Source organism: Rhea americana, unplaced genomic scaffold (genome assembly GCF_003343005.1).
Source record: "Rhea americana isolate MKP2758 unplaced genomic scaffold, rheAme1 scaffold_77, whole genome shotgun sequence".
NCBI lineage: Eukaryota > Metazoa > Chordata > Aves > Rheiformes > Rheidae > Rhea > Rhea americana.
Genome location: NW_028186945.1, coordinates 3,849,073 through 3,867,607, shown reverse-complemented (window position 1 = coordinate 3,867,607; position 18,535 = coordinate 3,849,073). Strand labels below are relative to the sequence as shown.

The following is an 18,535-nucleotide window of genomic DNA, read 5'->3' as shown; positions in this document are numbered from 1 at the left end:
ATCAGCATCTAGTAAAACATAATCTTGCCAACCTGAATTAACTGGAATTACATATGCTGCCTGACAATTTTCTTTACTATATTTGCACCTATAATTAATGTTCTTATTGGTGTTTATGCTTATTTTAACAACTCTCAAGCAGTAGCTCAAGCTTGTTTATTTCCTGTTGTGTTATTGTTTACTACCCTCTCAAAACATCTAAAAAGTCATGTTTAATCTTAATTCATGTTTTAAATTGTGTAATATTTTTGATGCAAAGTATGTTTTAATGTAATGTCAAAAAATGTTCTGTATGTTTATGAATATAAGTAGTTGTACATTGCAGACACCTACTGTTTTGTCAACACGTTCTTGTTGCAAGTTAAAATGTTGTTATAGTTGATTGGCCATAAATTTGGATATCATATCTTGAGCACTGTATTTAAACTGCATATGCAATATGAAATTCAGATTATGTAGTAGTAAAATAAAGCAGGTAATACTTGTTTGCTATGCTCTTATTTGCTGTGAGCAATATGAAACAGTTACTAAAAACTGCATGCTCTGAAACAGTTAAAATTTTCACAGGGCATGCACTGTTTACTAATAAATTTCATTTCAAAGTGCATGTTCCTCATCTCTAACCACCATTGCAGAATCAAGCAACAGTATGGGTACTGAAAGGCATTGTTAAATTGGAATGTCTCAGGAATAAGAATAGTTAAATTTGAAATATGTAAGGAGATTTTTACCTTCTGCTATTAAAGTTAGTTCTCCTTTTCAGTTCATTGGTATGATATGCTAAACTAAAACCTTGGAGAATCCTGTCTGGCAGCAAAAGATGTTCTATCAAACCCACTATCCATAGTAAATCATGTATTTGAAGCCTAGCTCGGAAAAAGATTTGTTAAAAATCCAACAATTGCTTGATATGTCAAGTTGTCCTAAGGTCTAAATTTAGTTTTACCTGCATCCTCCACATAAATCAACAACTATATTTTGATAACAATGGAATTCTAGTCCATAATTGTACTCTGCACAAATCCAAATTGGAAATCGTAGCCTCAAAGAAGGAAAATCCTAGACTATTGTCTTAAAGTTGCACTTCTTTATCTCTGTTACTAATAGATAATAAATATTCTGAAATTGAATGTCATGACATTTGATTCTTTTTCTCCTTCTCCATAGCTGTGTGGAGTTTGACTTGAATGTAAACAATGTTGTAGGAATAAGAAATACATTCCTTCTGAGAACCTATGCATACAGTAAGTTTTTAATAGATTTTTTTATTTCTGTGAATTTTTGCCTGCAGTTTTAATTTGTATTTTAGTCTTGATAAACTAATAAAATTCAGTTGAATATAATATGTTAAGTTACTCTGTATTACTACCTAATCAGCCACATTAGATAGCTTTAAGGTAATTATTGTTGCTCTAAATGTGTGGAGAAAAACATCAGCTAGCTGTGTTTTTAATTGACTGTTATAATAATCAGAAGATAACAAATTATCTTCATATTAAGGTCCACATATTTATTACAACGGCTGCTTGAGTCTTTTGCAGATAATGAGGTGGGGGAAGAGGAGCATAACCAAATACATTATTGTATTATTCCCTTTGTACCCATGATTATCATGTGATACCAATTCCCATTTCTTTTATTTCCCTACAGCCACTGTTAGGTATGTGTGATTTATAGCTATCTGAGGGTATGTCTTATGATACAGAGTCTTTTCCTTGGAAAATTTGAAATATTAGTTCAGTAATAGTGTTTAGACTAACCCCCAAACAAGACTGTGTTGTGTCTCCTCAGTAGTTTGCATTTCAGTGGGAGATTGTGGAACAAAGTTCTAAAGGGGAAGTAATAAAAACAGCACTCTTATGCTAAGCTAAGCTTTTATTGCTTAGCATAGCAATGTCATCTGGCGGATAAGTGTGTAAGGAGCAGACCTTGGGCTAATGCCTCTGGGCCACCTGCATTTCTCCCTCTACCACGTCCTTCAGTTCTTGCATACGTGAATTCTTTCCTTTTTAGGGTAGGAAGATATCAGTACAAGTTTTGATTACTGGATATTTTTGATTAGTACTTAGAACAGTAGTTTCACAGTGTCCCATATTCAGGGAGGATCTTGTCCTGGAGAAGTTGTTTAGCTGTAATTTCCTCATAGACCCAGGAAGGCATTCACCTAGAAAGGGATTTCCTTCCAAGCTTAAGAAGTCATAGACAGCTCCAGGTAGSGAGTCACTTCACTAAGTCTAATGTTAACATTGTTGTTCCCAGCTTCTGCCACTCATTTCCACATCTCGCCACTTACTTCTCTCAGCAAATTACTAAGGGACAAGCAGGAATCCAGATGTGAAAAAAGTAGTGGAAGGGTTCCATGTGGCCCAACTTTTCTCTTTCTTTCTGCCATGGTGTCCACCTTTATAGGGATTGCAGGCTCCCTAACATGCTCAGTCAAAATTAAGTTAATGTCTTCTGATGATAAATATCGCTGTATTCTTGAGGTCAAGGAGTGAGTTAATTAAGGGGGACTTTTGATTGAAAAGATTACCTCCTCAGTGTGCAGGACCTTCATAAATAGGCAATCTTTATCAAGCATAGTCTGTCCTCTCTTTTTTTGGATAAGAAAACTCTCACGTGACTTCAGGCAAACAAAAACAATGAAAATTTATTGGACGTCTAGTCTCTGCATACTTTTAGAAATCATATCAGCCAGGGTGGATAGCATTAAAAGTATTAGCCTGCTCACTTAAAATTTGTGTAGCTGAATGGCCTCACCCTGTATGTAAGAAAAAAAAAATAAATTGCTTCTATTGTGTAAGGTATATGGATATTTTTGTTCTATGGGATTAGATGCTCAAGCAAACAAGGGGCTGGTTAACTTAGTGAGCATGATAAAAAAAAAATATTTATACGTATTTCTGTGGATGCTCTTCTGTTTTTTCTAAACCAGCCCTTCTATGTTGGTGCATCAGGTGCTGTAGAAGAGATCAAAGATTATATGGCTAAGTGGAGCAGAAGGTCCACAGAAGGAGAAAATGTAGGTAGATTAAGTAGAGCTAGTAACTGGAATCTATTGCTTTTGTGTTATTGGTTGTTCACCTAGGGAGGTATGTCTGGAATTAAGTCAGCAATTGATGGGTGGGATTTTTCAATTAGGGTGGAAGCTGGACATTTTAATTTTGAGCAGATGACATTGCTGTGCATTTTCTTGAGGGATTAGATTGTTCACTGATGTAAGAATGTCAGAAAAAACTTGCTGGCAGCGTTACATGCTAATTTCGTTATATATTAACAATGAATACTGGCAGACGCAAAACCTGACCTCAGAATGAAGTTAAATGAAATGAAATCCTTTCCAATGTGAGACTCGGAGCAAAGTCCAGTTTAGAATTTGAGCACATTTGCACTTCTGTCTCATGAAAAATCATGTTTCTGTTATTGAGAATGTTACTGTTTTCTGTATATTAATTATACTGCATCTTATTTAGTAGTGGTCAGAATTTTTAATCCAACTACTAGTTAATGATGTAGAGAATCAGATGACTGGTGGCAAGGGTTTTCTTTTTAAGAGATCTTCCGGATTTAATTTAGGACACCCATTATGAAAAGAACACCATGTTCAGAGGCATGTCTGATGAACCATTGTAAATAGGTTGTAAGAGGCAGCTGATTTGATGGGATTTTCAGAATAACAGAGAACATAACTGGTGCTGTTACAGAAACTCTCTCTTGTCCTGGATGAAACAGTTGCCAGTTGATGTATTTCTGTCCTGATGTGCAGCATACAAAACTTTGCACAAAGATGTCAGGTTAGAAAAGATATTCCAAAACTCATGCTTATCTGGTCTGTTGTATCACAGTTCACTGGGCTGATAACTTCCACATGTCTGCAAATAATAAATGAAGTATGCTGTGAGCTCCCTATGAGATGATGATTAGTGATACCTCCCTAAAATGTGTTAAAACCTTCATACGGAAGGCTACCTACATTCTCCTGCAATTCAGAAGTTCAGAACGGGAATGTGACTATAATACTGGTGTCTTTCCTGATGGAAAAAAAAACCTTGATTTAATGTGATATTTTATCTAACGGATCTCATCTACAAAAAAACTACTGAGGACCAGTCAATTTTAGAATTAGCGTTTGGATGCAGTGTTTACTACTTTCATGGACCCTGAGGAAAAATTAAGAATGAGCTCTGTGTTTTCTGGTCAGAAGAATTCTTTTCTCCATCCTCAAAGCTTATATAATCCAAAAAAGTTTGTRATCTGTCCTGGAATGTTTCTTAATTCAGGAAATTACAATGAATTGGAGGGAACTGCTACATTGACTGGCACATCCAGTTTTGTCTCATCTGCAAGTTACCTGGCATGGCCCTTGTAATGCCTCTGTGGATCTTACTACTTAAAAGATATTTTCAAATGCAGTTTTTTCCTTGATTTTTATAAGGTGAATAGTAGTTGTAGGATAACCAAGTAAAGTCTGTAAATGGCTTACAAGAGGTAACTTTAGAGTGCAGAAGGAGTGTCATATTGATCAAGCAGGAATAAAATGAATTGATCACTGTCTAGTTATTGTGCTTTTTTGATAAGTATTTATTTTACTTACAGTTGAGAATCGAGTTCGTCCATTAGTACTCGTTGTTAAGAAGTGGGCAAGTTTTCACGACATAAATGATGCCAGTCGTGGTACTTTAAGCAGCTATAGTCTTGTGTTGATGGTTTTGCACTATTTACAGAGTAAGTATATTTTGCCTTTTGAAACTGTTCCTTTTAAGTTTGTGCTTGTGTAGCTTTCTTCTTTAAAACTAAACATCAGGCAGGAATCATTTTCCACTCAGAAAAGTCTGAAAACAAAGTGATGTTTTTATTCTTTCCTTAGTGCTGCATTTTTATCTAACAAGTGGACCTCTTCTCTGGAGTCAGAGTTATTAGCTTAAAAAAAAAAAATCAATGTGCCTGCAGGATGCTGTGTAACTATAAAATAAACTCAAGCTCTTTTTAACAAAAACTTATCCTTTGTTAGATATCTGCTGTACATTGGGTAGCGAATTTCTCAGTAGTTCCAAGGTAAAAGGATAAACATCACAATTTCAAGTTTCTTGTATTTGGGAACTTCCAAGAAAATTGAAGGGACRAGTTCTGTGGGGTGATTTTTCTTCATTTTGATAAGCTGAGAACTGAATGTGGGGGCATATATATGCAAGACTGCACATGTAGTTAGACTTTGATTACTGTCTTTTGCGAGGTGACTGCTGTCTCATGAGAAGCTGGAATATTTGACTGACAATGATGGTGGGGTTTTTTTTTTTGTGACTTCAATATATCAAAACATTGAACTTTTTGTCCGGAGCTGGGAAGCCTAATTCCACAGGTAAAGGATCCCTGTAGAGAATTCAAGGAAGCTATGTCGTCCAAAAGTGTTCCTGAAGAATAGATTGAAATGAACTCATCCCCCTATTAGTTTCTGTTACTAGAGAAATCCATATTTATAATTTTTTAAGTTGYGATTCTTGATTAAGACTTAAGGAAYTGTCTAAGAAACCATTTAGATCAGTATGAGGTTCTAATTTATTTGGAGATAGGTGATTTCAGAAGGGTAGGCCAGTAGCCCCTTGAGGTATATGTCTTGTGGAGTAACATGCCTGTAAAAGTATTTTCTTAAATCCTGTCAGTTCATGCACAGACTTTGTATTTTGCTGTTTATATTCATTCTTTGTTTTAGTTTTTTGTAACATGCTAACTGTCCTTGTTCATTGTATTTATTTTAATAACAATGTATTCCTCACATTTAATGATCACATCTACAGATAAACTGTGTACATTTTCATTTTAGATTTTTCCTTTTGACAATCTGCARTGGGATTTTTATTCTTGTTTTATTTGTTTTTGTTAATTGGATTAAAAGAGACAATAGTTCTGTTTAGTTCCTTTGACAGCTTCCTTGGCCTGGAATGTAGATACCCACTGTAGAGGGGGTAGCCAAATACTGAGTACTTCCAAGATCATGCTGCACCCACTCTGTACTAGGGCTGACAGCTTTTTATGACAGCTGAGTCAAGCTGGCAGCTTTCTTTCAACTGAATAATATCTATAGGATAGACCTAGGAAGGCATTTTATCTGTTTGAGATCCAGTTAGCTGGGTTATTTTGAATTTTTGATCCCTGTGGTGTGTGAATATTATATATCAATCATAAGGATAGTAGGATGTAAGTTAGTCTATCCTGTGCCTATGTTCTTTCTTATTCATTTGCTGTGGCGATGTGCCATAGACTTGTGTTTAAAAAAAAGAAAAAAAAAGTCTGTTACCATAGCTCTGAAACAATATTGTTGAGAATCTGCATTAAAGACCTGTCACCTACAATAAAAAAAAGTCATTGATTGGAAGAGATGAAATGGCAAATTAACTTAAAAATGAAGTGGCCGCACTGATTATTAGATACAAGAGTGGAACTAGTGAGAGCTACTGGGTGCAAAGATTGCTGTGCAAAAGTGAAGCACATGCAGGAGATGAGGAGTATCCTTACACTGTCTAGCAATTAGTGACCATCTTAACAGTGACCTGAAGCATTTGATACAGCTGGTGTTAGGCTTTTAGTGCAAGCAAGCCTTTTCACTTGGAAATTTATTCTCAAAGTATATTTTCAGAATATTACAGTAACTCTAGAGACTGATTGGGAGTGTGGAATTGCATGTAATAGGTGCTGTGTGCAGTCATGAATAGCCAATTACTGAGTTGTGCATAAAAGTAATGCACAAAAGGGAAGAGAGTGGGAGTTGCAAACAAATATAAATGTGTAGGCTTGCAATGATGTTAACAACTCTGCAAGCATGAGGGTATTTGCTGTAGTCATCTGTGGCAGTGGCCACAGCTGTCTGGGGAAGAGAAAAAAATGGAATAATTCTTTTCATGCAGAACTGTGATCAGTCAGCTGCCTATGAGGTATCAGCAGTCTGAGGCTAGAGGTGGGGAGTTTTTAACTTGTGGCTCCATAAGCCCTTTCTGCTTTAAAAAAAAAAAAAAAAAAAAAAAANAAAAGAAAAGAAAAAAAAAAAGGAGAAATGTGGCTCTGGAGACACATTTGGTGCTAACTGAATCTTAATGTTTTATTGAAGTGTTAACTTCTTTTACTTCTGCTACATGTATACAATGCTACTGAAAGCAGCTTGTTTTCTAATCATAGAATTTGCTAGTAGGGTTTTTGTTGATGGTACTGGGCAGGAAAACAGCCAGAAATAAGTTTTCTTTTAGCAGTAAATATGGTCTCTCTTCATTAGTCAAATTTCTTTCCTATACTACTTAATCTGTTTCCATTTTTCTTATCGTATTAGTGTGGAAGTCTTTTGACCTAAGGTTGGTGTGGCTTGAGTTTATTTTATAGGTGCATCAATGTTTTATGCATGAACTTTCCTCCAGGTAACAGGTCCAACTATCTCGTAYGGTAGGAAAAGAAACTCAGGTGGCAAATGCTAGTGGTAAGTGGTAACTTCCCCTTTAACCCCGTTGTCTTAATGCATCATGCAGACCCAGAAATTAACGTGAAATATCTTTATTACTCATACTGCTCAGATTTTGATGCCTATTCTTTCAGTATGGCAGAGAATTGGAAAACATCCAAGATCTTGCAGAAACAAGATACTCTTTCATATTTCCAAACGCCTACAAGCAAAATAAAATAAAATGATTATTAAAACAGCTGTGATCATCATCTTAGCAGTCCTGCTGGTTAATRTGGTATACTCTTTGAAAATATCCCAAGCATGTTCTGAGAATTCTGCTATTCTAATTTTTTTCATCTCTATAGGAAAAAAAAAGATGCTTGAATATCTCTTTCACCTTTGAAACAAGGTCTCACAGGGGATTAAATCCCAAATCAAAGCCCTATGTGTTGACTATAATTATTTTCCCTAGTGAATGATATAGACCAATTTTTTTAAAAAAACATGCTGATGAAGTAATATTAAAATCTTACTATCAGGATGATATTAAAATCTTACTACCAGGGGTCAGTTCTGTAACTGCTGTAAGAGTTGACAGGGCTGTAAATTTTTCCGTCTTCTAATGCATCTGTGGCACCACCTGACCTGGGAGATAATTCTTTATTGTATTATTTTTAGTATGCAACATATTTTACCTACCCTTGACTTTCTTAAAAGATTAATTATTTAGTTTTTTTGTATTTATTTGTATCACTGGTGTCTCTATGACCTTTATAGCCTGCTTGCTGTTTAGTAGGCCAGTTAACAGTATTAGGTTATATTTTTTTTTTTTTGAGGTTTTCACTAGCAATGGCTGCTAAATATGTTGGGCATTTTAGGTATAGTTCAAGTTAGTTTTGGAGACTCAACATTAAAAAAAAAAAAAAGACTTTGCAGATGAAGAGTATACACTTATTCAACTTATTCAGAATCTGGAGACTTCCCATGCTGTGATATAATCTATATTAGATGATTTAAAAAAAAAGAGAGAGAGAAAAAGTATGAAGCTATGATTGACTGCTCGTTAGGGAGTCTAGGTGAGTTGCCTGTGGTCTTGAATTAACATGAATTTTAAAAGGCAGATGGTACCTGGCTGCTGTAGATTTTGTCTTCTACAAATAACAATATCTTCATAGTAGCTTCCCTTAACTGAATTAACTTCCTATTCTACCATAGATAAAATGTAGTAAGAGAAAGATTTGTGGAATAATTTTTATTTTACAAAATGCATGAAAGTGAAGTTCTGAGTAGATGTTTCTAACATGGAATTCAGTCCAACCTTTTGGTGTAGTTGATATGATACTGTTTCCTGTGAATTACATGAATCACAGCAACTTTAAACTTTCTTTTTATAGCCCTACCTGAACCCATCCTTCCATCCCTCCAAAAAAATTACCCAGTAAGTGTTTCTTATGAATTATTACTACATCATATATGTGTATGAAGCTTATCTAAAATACATGAATTCTGAAGTATATGTAATGGGTTAAATTAAGCATAGTCTGTAAACACAGTCATTGATACACTAAGTGTGTGCATGAAAACAATTGGTTGCTACTTTTGATCATTTCTTTAGTGAAAAGGTTTTTTTGTATATGAGAACTTTATACTCGCTTGGTAACTAGTGCTGTTCACCATGATCTCTCTATGTAAGGCTGCAAATGCTCTGGTGTCATCTGTAACTTTTTCTGACTGTTATTTCTTAGTACATTAACTATTGTTATTTCAATCTGTACTRTATCAGAATTTTGTAACTTCTGACGGCTGTTGAGTTGCTTGTGTACTCAATCTGATATTTATTGATTCAGAGGATTAGTGGTATATATTTACTATGGAGGCTCTTGCGACCTCGCAGAATTGGGCTTCCATTCGCACATGGAAATCTCTTCTTTGGACTTTGCTGTTATGTCTGGATTGTACTCTGATTTCTGTGAGTCTGTACACCTTGATCCTCAGCAGAATCAAGGCTGTAACTAGTGATCCTTAATCTAAGGAAGGTTACCTAGAAGTAACAGCTACTTTCCTAAATACGTGTCTGAGACAAAGGAGCTATTGCTGAATAGTTCTAAACAATAACTTGCTTAGAGGAATTCATTGTTCTTCCTCCTCACCTTTCTTCTCATGTATCACTTTAACTCTTATTCATAGATGCTATAATTTGGTCTTACTGTCTATGTGTGTTCTTAATACTACTGATAATTGTGCTGAGTTAGTCCCCCAAAGCCATTTTTTCTTTTTGCATATACTTCTGATTATATAGAAATGGGAAGAGTTGATGTCAGTGTATATCAGGGAGAAATACTGTGATGTCCCTTATCTTGGATAATTAAGATAACTAAGATACAAAAGAAGGCTTTGAACTACAGTAAATTGCAATTTTATTCCTATTTTGTAATCCTATTTATGTTAAATTTATGTTTTGTTAAATTTGTGATTTTTTTTTTATTTTACTACGCACCTTATCTTTTCACTATGCTGAAAAGCATTTGAAACTTTTTCTTGTGCATGTAACTAAATCTGTGGGGAATTTTTAATTATCAGATTTGCTAATTATACTTTCCTAAAGCTTATTCTGTAGTAGTGTGGCAGGTGATTTAAAGAAAACTAAGAATCACTAGCTTCTGATCTCTTTGTAACAATTATGCAAACGTTTATGCTTATACTGTTTGAACTGTATAAATGCTTTTAGAGTACTTTATTTGAACAATTAATATTTGTGATTAAAGCAAACTGGAAATTTCGAATTTGTACAAAATGCAGGAGTTCTTATTGTACCCTGTGAAAGTGGTAAAAGTTGCAGGTTCCTATGTACTTTCTAGAATGCTGCAGTAAGAGTAACATCTTGTTTTAACGTAAATTTGTGTTATCTTGTATTTGGGAGGACAGACAATATTCTAAAAAATATAAATATAAAAAATATTTTATATACTCTGCACCTGCTTACTATAAAACCAATCAAAGCTATGAATTAAGATACTTTATGCTACAAATTTGCAAATGTATTTTTGGTCTGTCTCTGTTAAGAATATAATTAAGTGCTTATTTAAGTGCTGTGAAAGTTATAATTTCTGGATACTGATACTGTAAGTAAATTTTAAATTTAAATTAAGAAATACACTAGAAGAGTTCTGGCTTTACTTCTAGCTTACAGTAATAATTGCAAAGCTTGGGAAAATGCCAGTGTCCTAAGAAACAATGTATTTTACTTGTGGTTGTAGTTGATCAAAGCAGTGTCCCCATTCTAATATTACGCATAAATACTGTATCTCTGATACAAAACCTCCCTACTTGCAATCAGCTTTTTTTCAAATCAAATTTGCATCTCTAACTGCAGCTTGAAAAGACTTCTAGGCTTTGAAAAACTGTCTGTTTTAAATCGCAGGTGCTATGTAGAAGAGGGACGTGCCTTGAATAAGAAACAATAGGCAGATTCTCTGATTCGGTATAATCCCTTCCACAGATCCGTGAGAGTGAGAAGTCCTGGAAGGCTCCCAGCTCTGCCCACCCGCAGGCTGTGTTGCCATGGGGAGTCTCCGACTGGCACAGAGCTGACGTCTTGCAGCCACAAGTTGAGCGGGAGCCTTGGGGTGCAGCAGGGATGGGAGCCCAGCTCTGGGGCTTTCTGGCTCGCAGGCAGCCCCTTCCTCTCCAGCCTGACCACGTAGACTAGAGTAGCCCACAAAATGGCTTGATCCGTCCCAAAGCYTGTAGAGAGCTTGCCTCTGAATTAGGACTTTGACAGATGAGCCCAGGGGAATCTGTAGTGGCTTAAGGCACTGCTTGTTCTGGTGTTTTGCCTGCACATTTGCCAGAGGTAAATGTTGCTGTAACTGGGTATCGGAAGGGAACATATGCCAGAGTCTCTCATGTTCCAGGTCAGTCTGGCACATAAGTTAAATTCAGATGGAGGTGGGTTTCCCCTAGTACTCTGGATTGGGGGCTTCAGTGGCTCTAGCATGAGCATGCTTTTGTTTCTGCTGCCTGAGTTTCACAAGCAGTGGTGTCTTGCAAAGGGATGGGGCAGGAGATGGGATGATACTTAAGCTACTTTTGCTGCTTCRGGCATTGGGAGTCAGTCCATGGACAGGTGCAATTTGCTCCCCACTTAGAATTGCACCTTTTCTTTTTTGATAAATTCTAATGGAATGTTAACTTGTAAAACTGGAGAAAGGTAATTTTTGTATGCGAATACAAATGTGCCTATATATTTACAGATACCTATCAAAAAAGGAAAAATATAGTGCTGATGTTACGATTATAAACTTTTTGAAGGAAGAATCTTGTGCAGTCAGAATTAAGCTTTATATTTGAGCATCTTGATGTATAGATTTTTTGGATGGACTCTTGTATTCCTATCCAGTGTCTAAGGGGGAAGGAGAATATGCGTCAACATTACTGAAGCTTGAGTATGATGTGTGTTGCTGAACACTACTGTTACTTGAGAAACCGGCCAACCAAACTAAAGAGGAGAGGTCCTTCCTCCCCTCACACATGCACCTCAGACAGGTCCTGAATTTTTTTTCCATTTCTTAAGATGTTATGAGGCAAAGATACAGCAAGCAAATAAGGGACTAGTTCTAAAAGAAATCRGATTTCTTGCCTCCTAGGGCAAATTAAGAAGGGAAAACTTGCAGGGAAACCACAGAATTGCAGAATGGTTGAGGTTGAAAGGGACCTCTGGAGATCATCTAGTCTAACCCCCCTGCTCAAGCAKGGTCCCCTAGAGCATGTTGCACAGGGTTGTGTCCAGGCGGATTTTGAATATCTCYAGAGAAGGAAATCCACAACTTCTCTGGGCGTTTCTACTTGAAACTCAGCTAATTTTAAGGATGCTTTGAAATTCTCTCTCATTACCAGCCTCCCTTAGCTATATTATCTGTAATCTATACCTTGCTCTATTTATCTAATTATTCCTCGAGTCCGTCTAGCAGGAAGATCTGTTATCCATGTTTTACAATAGGTGAATGGAGGTGGGGAGAGACTAAYGGAGTTTCATGGGTCGTCTGTGGCAAAGTGGAAGAATGAACTCAGATTTCCTGTGGCTAATCTGATGTCTTATTCACTGGATACTGAGTGATTGCACTGTTAAATGACCTTAAACAGGCTACACTGATGCATTTCAACAGAAATTTTCATTAAATCTTCCCCATATCCTTTCTCAGGTTAAAGTAATAATTAATTTGGTCTTATAGCAGTAAATCAGCTATGGAGGAAATTGCTATTACCAGATTAGAAATTTTTACATATAAGAAGGACAAAACACTTTTTTCTTTCTTTCTTCTCTACAAGTACTGATCAGCAACCCTCAATTTTTTAAAAAACAAAAACCACTGTATCATGAAATACAATTCAAGARTTGTATCTCCTCTACCAAGAGTAGGAATCTGGAATGTAGTCTGCTTCCTGCTTCTTAAAATGAGTCCTTCAGATTTGCTGCAGTGGTGCTTACATGACTTCTAATYAATCAGTTGTAAATTCAGTGAAGAAACAGACAAACTGAATATTCTGAAAAATGCATTCTTTTGGACTATACTTCTAGCATAATCACCACTTTCAAAATGCAGTTTTCTGATCATAAAACTGCAAGTTTTCCTAAGTTCATATTGTATAAACTATCAACAAATCTTACTGTTAAAATATCTTTGGATAAAATAGTCCATATACTCTTGCTCTTTTCCTTTTTCTGTATTTAAGCATACATGCGCACAGGTGTGCAGGTACATCTTTTTTTTTGCCATAAATCTTATTACAATAATAGCAGATATATTGTCTTTTGCTGTTAGTATGGTAGTTACTATTTCATTGCTTGTTTTATTCAAATTCAAATTAATACAGATTAATCTTGATTTAATATATAAAGATATACATAAAACACAGACAATATCCTTGTTTCCGTATTTGAGCCACAGTTAATGTCAAGATTGCTAAGAAAAAGCAATGTTCTGTCKAAGTTAGCAATAGTACTAAAGAAAATAGTTTATTCTGAAAAATAACCCGTAGTCTAGGGTTTTTTTAGCTACTCAATACACTAACCTCATTGCAGTGATTTCTTTTTCTTGCAGCTGAGAAATTATTGATAATTTGAATATATAAAGCATGAAGGAAACAGTGTCTGCTAACGCAACTAAGTAAATGTTTGGTGTCAGTAGACATCTGTCATGGTAATTTCACTGCATTTTTGTTTTTCTTGTTCTAAGTCAACAGCCCTTGTTGCATTCCTTTCTCCCCATGTCCRTTTCKATGTGAGCTGTTATAAAGCTAATAGTAAGTCCATTTAAAGTCCATTTCTTACAGCTCTTYGGCAGCTTTCTGTGGGCATGGGCRAAGAGTGATTTTTCACTCCAGTAGGTATGAGATTTACTTTAGGCTTAAAAGTGTATATTCTGTACAATCTATGGAAAGCTTCTGTTCCCATTTTAGATCTTAAAATGTATACCATATATCTGCTTTTTATGTCCTAGTCCGTGCTTTTGGTGTGTTCTGCYGGATTGTAAGGTGTTAAATTCTGAGTTCTGGTAACTATCATAGTATCTTATACACAAAYAATACACAAATTCTATGATGTGAGAACAAAAATCCAAAGTTTTTACAGCTGGAAGCATGGCCTTTTTGTGGAAGATACATTGCCCAAGATCCCATAAATTGGCACCAAAAAAAAAAAAAGGAAAAAAGGACAAGAGTCCCAAACTTTCAAATCCTATAAGACATTGCAGTAAAATGTAGCATCCTGGTGTTACCAGCTTTTCAAAACTGTTTCCCTAACTAGCAGCAGAAGGTATCTTCTCTTCCTTGTACCTCCAGTCTGTCAGAGGAACCTAAATGATACGATGGATAYTTAAGGAGTGTAGCAGATTTAAAGCAGTAGCTTAGTCTTGAGCAAGGAACTTTCTATACTGATGATAATTTTACTTTTCAGTAAACCTGTAATATTTCTGAAAGAAAAGCATATTTCAGCTTAAATGGTGGTGTCTGTATATTCAGRTCTGTTGTATAACTCACTTTTTATTCTTTCAGATAGCTTGGATAGAGGAGGTGCTATCACTATCTTTGAACTCATTATGTGGGAAGATGCAAGGTTATATTACAGCTAGTGGGATTGACATGCAAATTGAATTTTGTGCTGTGGGAAATAAGTAAGGCCTTYCTTCTGGAGTGAGTGTTTCTATACTGCAGTTATGGAAACGTAGAGAAACCTGAATTACCTCCACACACCTTAGCACAGCTGAAATGCAACCAACTCAGTGCAGGCTACCTTACATGAGCTTCTGCTCATGTAGTTTTACTAGTATGTAAACACGAGTTCATTTCATAGATTCTTCTCTCTTAAACAGAAGGTAAGCAATAGTCTCACTCTTCTAGCCAAGGTGGTTCTGCTTGAGCTCAGTGGGAGTAACTGGTATTCAGCACAGCAGCACAGAAGGAATAGAGCTTTTTTCCTTTTGATTTGTACTTGAATTTCTAATAAGAAAATAATGGGGAGCCTTTTATTTTTGTTATAAATAAAAATACATGCCAAGATTAAAGCTGCGTGTGTGTGTGTGTGTGTGTATATATAATATGTATACACACACATATATATGTGTATATATATATATACACACACTCTCTGATTTTATTTTGACAGGACTCTTTTGATCCTGCTATGCAGTTGCACCTTGTTCATCAAGCCCCATGTACCATTCCTCCTTACCTCTCAAAAAATGAATCAAGTCTTGGAGATTTGCTAATAGGCTTCTTCAAATATTATGCCACAGAATTTGAGTAAGTATTAAACTCCTTTCAGCATTCTAAAATAGGTAGAACTTTGTTTTTTTTTTTCACTTTGATACATCAAAATTTTWAGTCCATTAAAAAGGAAAGAATAGAAGCAATGCGAAAGTGGTAACTGACAGAGAGGAAACAAGTGAAAAGAACTGAGGACAGTGGGAATGCTAATATAAAAAGTGTTGTCTAAAGTTTTTTGATTAGCCAAGCTGCTTAGTCTGTAAAATAACTACTAAGAGTTAGATAGGTCTGTCCTTCCAAAATAGCTGAATTTCTTTTATATTACACTGKTTTAAAACTGCAAAGAAAGTGCAAGAAAGATCTACTCCTTAGTTTTAGTTTAAGATATTGCTTATGATCTGGAATTACTTGAACCCTAATAACTGCAGTTGTTTTCTGTCATCCCAGGTCAGGGGAGATTATTGACCAGATGGCTCCTTCCTTTAACCATAACAGACATGAATATAAGCTATTTTTACTGAGGAATTGTCTCATATCTATGTGGTTCATTAACCTTGTTGGTTTGCTAGAATMTGAGTTTAATTTTGGCATCTGGACTATCTTGTGAAAGAGAAATAGAAGACAAAGGTGTGAGAGAACCCGAGAAAACCATAGATTATGAACATGTTACCAAATTGTCAGCTGAGAATCTCTTACAAAGATTCCTTGTGTGTATAAAGCATTAGATGATTGTTTTAAATAGGATTGTCTAAATATTTGGCTGTTCAGGTCATTGATTCATATGAGTTACTGTCTGTTTTGTTTATATCTACTGTAACTGTTYTCTGGAAGAAGGACAAAATATGACTGCTGCTGACATTCCTTACCATTTTTTGTAGTGTTCATATTTTACTTTAGYATAAGAAATAATCATGAAATCCTTGAAAGCAAACGTCACTGGGATGTGCACTGCATGTGGAATTCATAAGTAAAATCTATACGACTTGCAGCAGTTCATGAGCTAATTGCACTTTGTGCATGCTTCAACCTGATCTTAGGAGAGAGATTCATATAAAGGGCTTTCCTTTAACAAGCCCTGCAGATAAGAGAATTGTCTTTTCACAGAATCACAGAATGGTTGAAGTTGGAAGGGACCTCTGGAGATCATCTAGTCCAACTCCCCTGCTCAAGCAGGGTCACCTAAAGCATGTTGCACAGGATTGCATCCAGGCAGGTTTTGAATATCTTCAGAGAAGGAGACTCCACAACCTCTCTGGTCWACCTATTCCAGTGSTCTGTCACTCTCAGTGAAGTTTTTCCTTGTATTCAGGTGGAACTTCCTGTGTTTCCATGCTTGTTCTAAAAGGTTCTGTTGAGTTGCTTGTCTTTTCAGCTATCCAGGTGCTGTTTGCTGTTTGCAATGTCCAAATTATAGGACATTGTTGTGTGGCCCTTAAAAGGACATCTTCAAGTTCCTAATTTATGTGGGACACTAGATAAATCCTTTGCTGCTCATATGTATAACAAGCTGTTAATCTCATCCTATCAGGAAGTGATCTATTTAGTAAATATTTTTCCATGAGGGAAGAAATTTGTTTTGCCTGTGCGAACTAGCAGGAGAGGTCTTGTCCAATCCCAGGAAAAACGAATCTGACTTGACTCTCCTTGTTCATGTGTTTGTCAAGGTAGTCAGGAGCAGATTTCTGTGCAAGTTGGGAGCTGGACTCTGTTTTCTGTTGCTTAAAGATTTTTTTTTTGTCTGCTGTTAGACATTGAGGATATACTAAGAAGGATGAAAAATGACAGCACTGCAGTATCATTACTTGAACTGATGATAATCCCTGAGTATTATTAGCAATGATCATTGTCTAAGGAAAAGGTGGTTATCAGAGGCATGGAGGAGCTTCTGATTAAAACAAAGGCTGAAGAGCTTAAGGGGCTTAGTCTAGGTATAGAAGAGGATGGAAAGGGAATCAAAAGGCCTTTGAATACTCTAAAGACGACTGGAATGCAAGTGAAGTTTTGAAGGCTTGGATATGAAAACCCACTAGAGGAAAAATTAGGATAAGTAGAGAATGACAGTAGGATAATTGCTGAAGTCAAGAGAAAAACATATTTCAACYCCCCCCCCCAAAACTGTGAACATATTGCCAGTTTTTCCAATATTAACTACCTGTTAAATATTTAAACTTTTGACTAGTGATATTATGTTTAAAAAAAAAGCTATAGAAAAATACTTGTAAAAATTCCTGTGTTGTTGTTATATAGCTGAAAAGTCATACCAGGAAATGACACACCTAATGCAGCAACTTGCTATTTTTTGCTATTTTTGCTATGGACATACACAGATGGTGATATTCAAGTAAACAGAACAACTGATAACTTTAAACCCTGTTTGAAAGGAGTAGGGTGCAGATCTCAAAGATATTAGAGTTCCTTAAAATTTTAGGAAAATTGATAATTGGATGGAGGAGAGAAACCCAAATTAGTGCCCATGCTCAGAAGAAGACAGGCAGAACATGGTGTTTACATATTTTCATGTGTCTTGATAGTCAGCCACTGAGAACAARTGTAGTTCCAAGCTATCTGTAGTGTATGTTATCTTTGCTTTGAGGCAGCTGATAGAAACATGTTGGCCAGGATAGAATTGTTATTAGAGGTGGGAATGAGGGTGAGAGTTAAATACATGCRACACAGGACTCTTAGTTCTGCTTTTTGTGGAGCAGTTTTTTTTACTCCTAAACACGTAGAATATTTTCATTGCTGTAATCAATAATTTTGTCATTCTTTGCTTTTCCTGTAAGACATTTACTAGTATCGTTTTTTATGTGCAGAATTTTTGAGTTTATGTTCAAGGTAACATGACTAATAAGTTAGGTCACATTTAAATGACCTGTACTGTGCCAGTGAACTCTCGCTATTGAACTGTAATGTGTTTGATAAAAAAAGAAGACTAAAGAAAATACTACTACAATAGTCATACATATAACTTTTTTTTATAAATTCCTATCTATGAAGTAGGACACAGAACTACAAGGTTTAATACACAGGATGTCTTTTGCTGAAAGAACACCATGCAGTACAAAATGATCAGATAATGTGTGAAGATCATTTTGGACAGAATGAATATTTGAAGTTACCTGCCTGCAATACTTAACTAATCAGCTATTTRTTTGCATGTATTGATCAGGAAGATGGAGATAAGTCACTTAAATTTTCCCCTGCAGCCTAACAAAGGCCAGTAGGTATTTCCCCTAAAACCTGTGTGTTATTTTAGTTGATATAATGAGTAATACTTAATGGCAGGATAGGACCGATGAGTAGGRCACAGAGGGATAAAAGAGCCCTGCGTGCTGTGTAGCCTTA

General features: G+C 35.8%; 1 protein-coding gene across 2 annotated transcripts in view; it reads left to right on the top strand.

Moving 5' to 3' along the window:
• TENT2 (terminal nucleotidyltransferase 2) overlaps window positions 1–18,535 on the top strand; it is a 44,368-nt gene that overhangs the window by 17,042 nt on the left and 8,791 nt on the right. For both annotated transcript variants that reach the window (XM_085322365.1, XM_085322367.1), the window contains exons 9-12: window positions 1,168–1,244; window positions 4,597–4,725; window positions 8,821–8,864; window positions 15,090–15,226. In XM_085322365.1, the coding sequence (XP_085178491.1) occupies window positions 1,168–1,244; window positions 4,597–4,725; window positions 8,821–8,864; window positions 15,090–15,226 (387 nt within the window). The remainder of the gene's footprint in view (window positions 1–1,167; window positions 1,245–4,596; window positions 4,726–8,820; window positions 8,865–15,089; window positions 15,227–18,535) is intronic.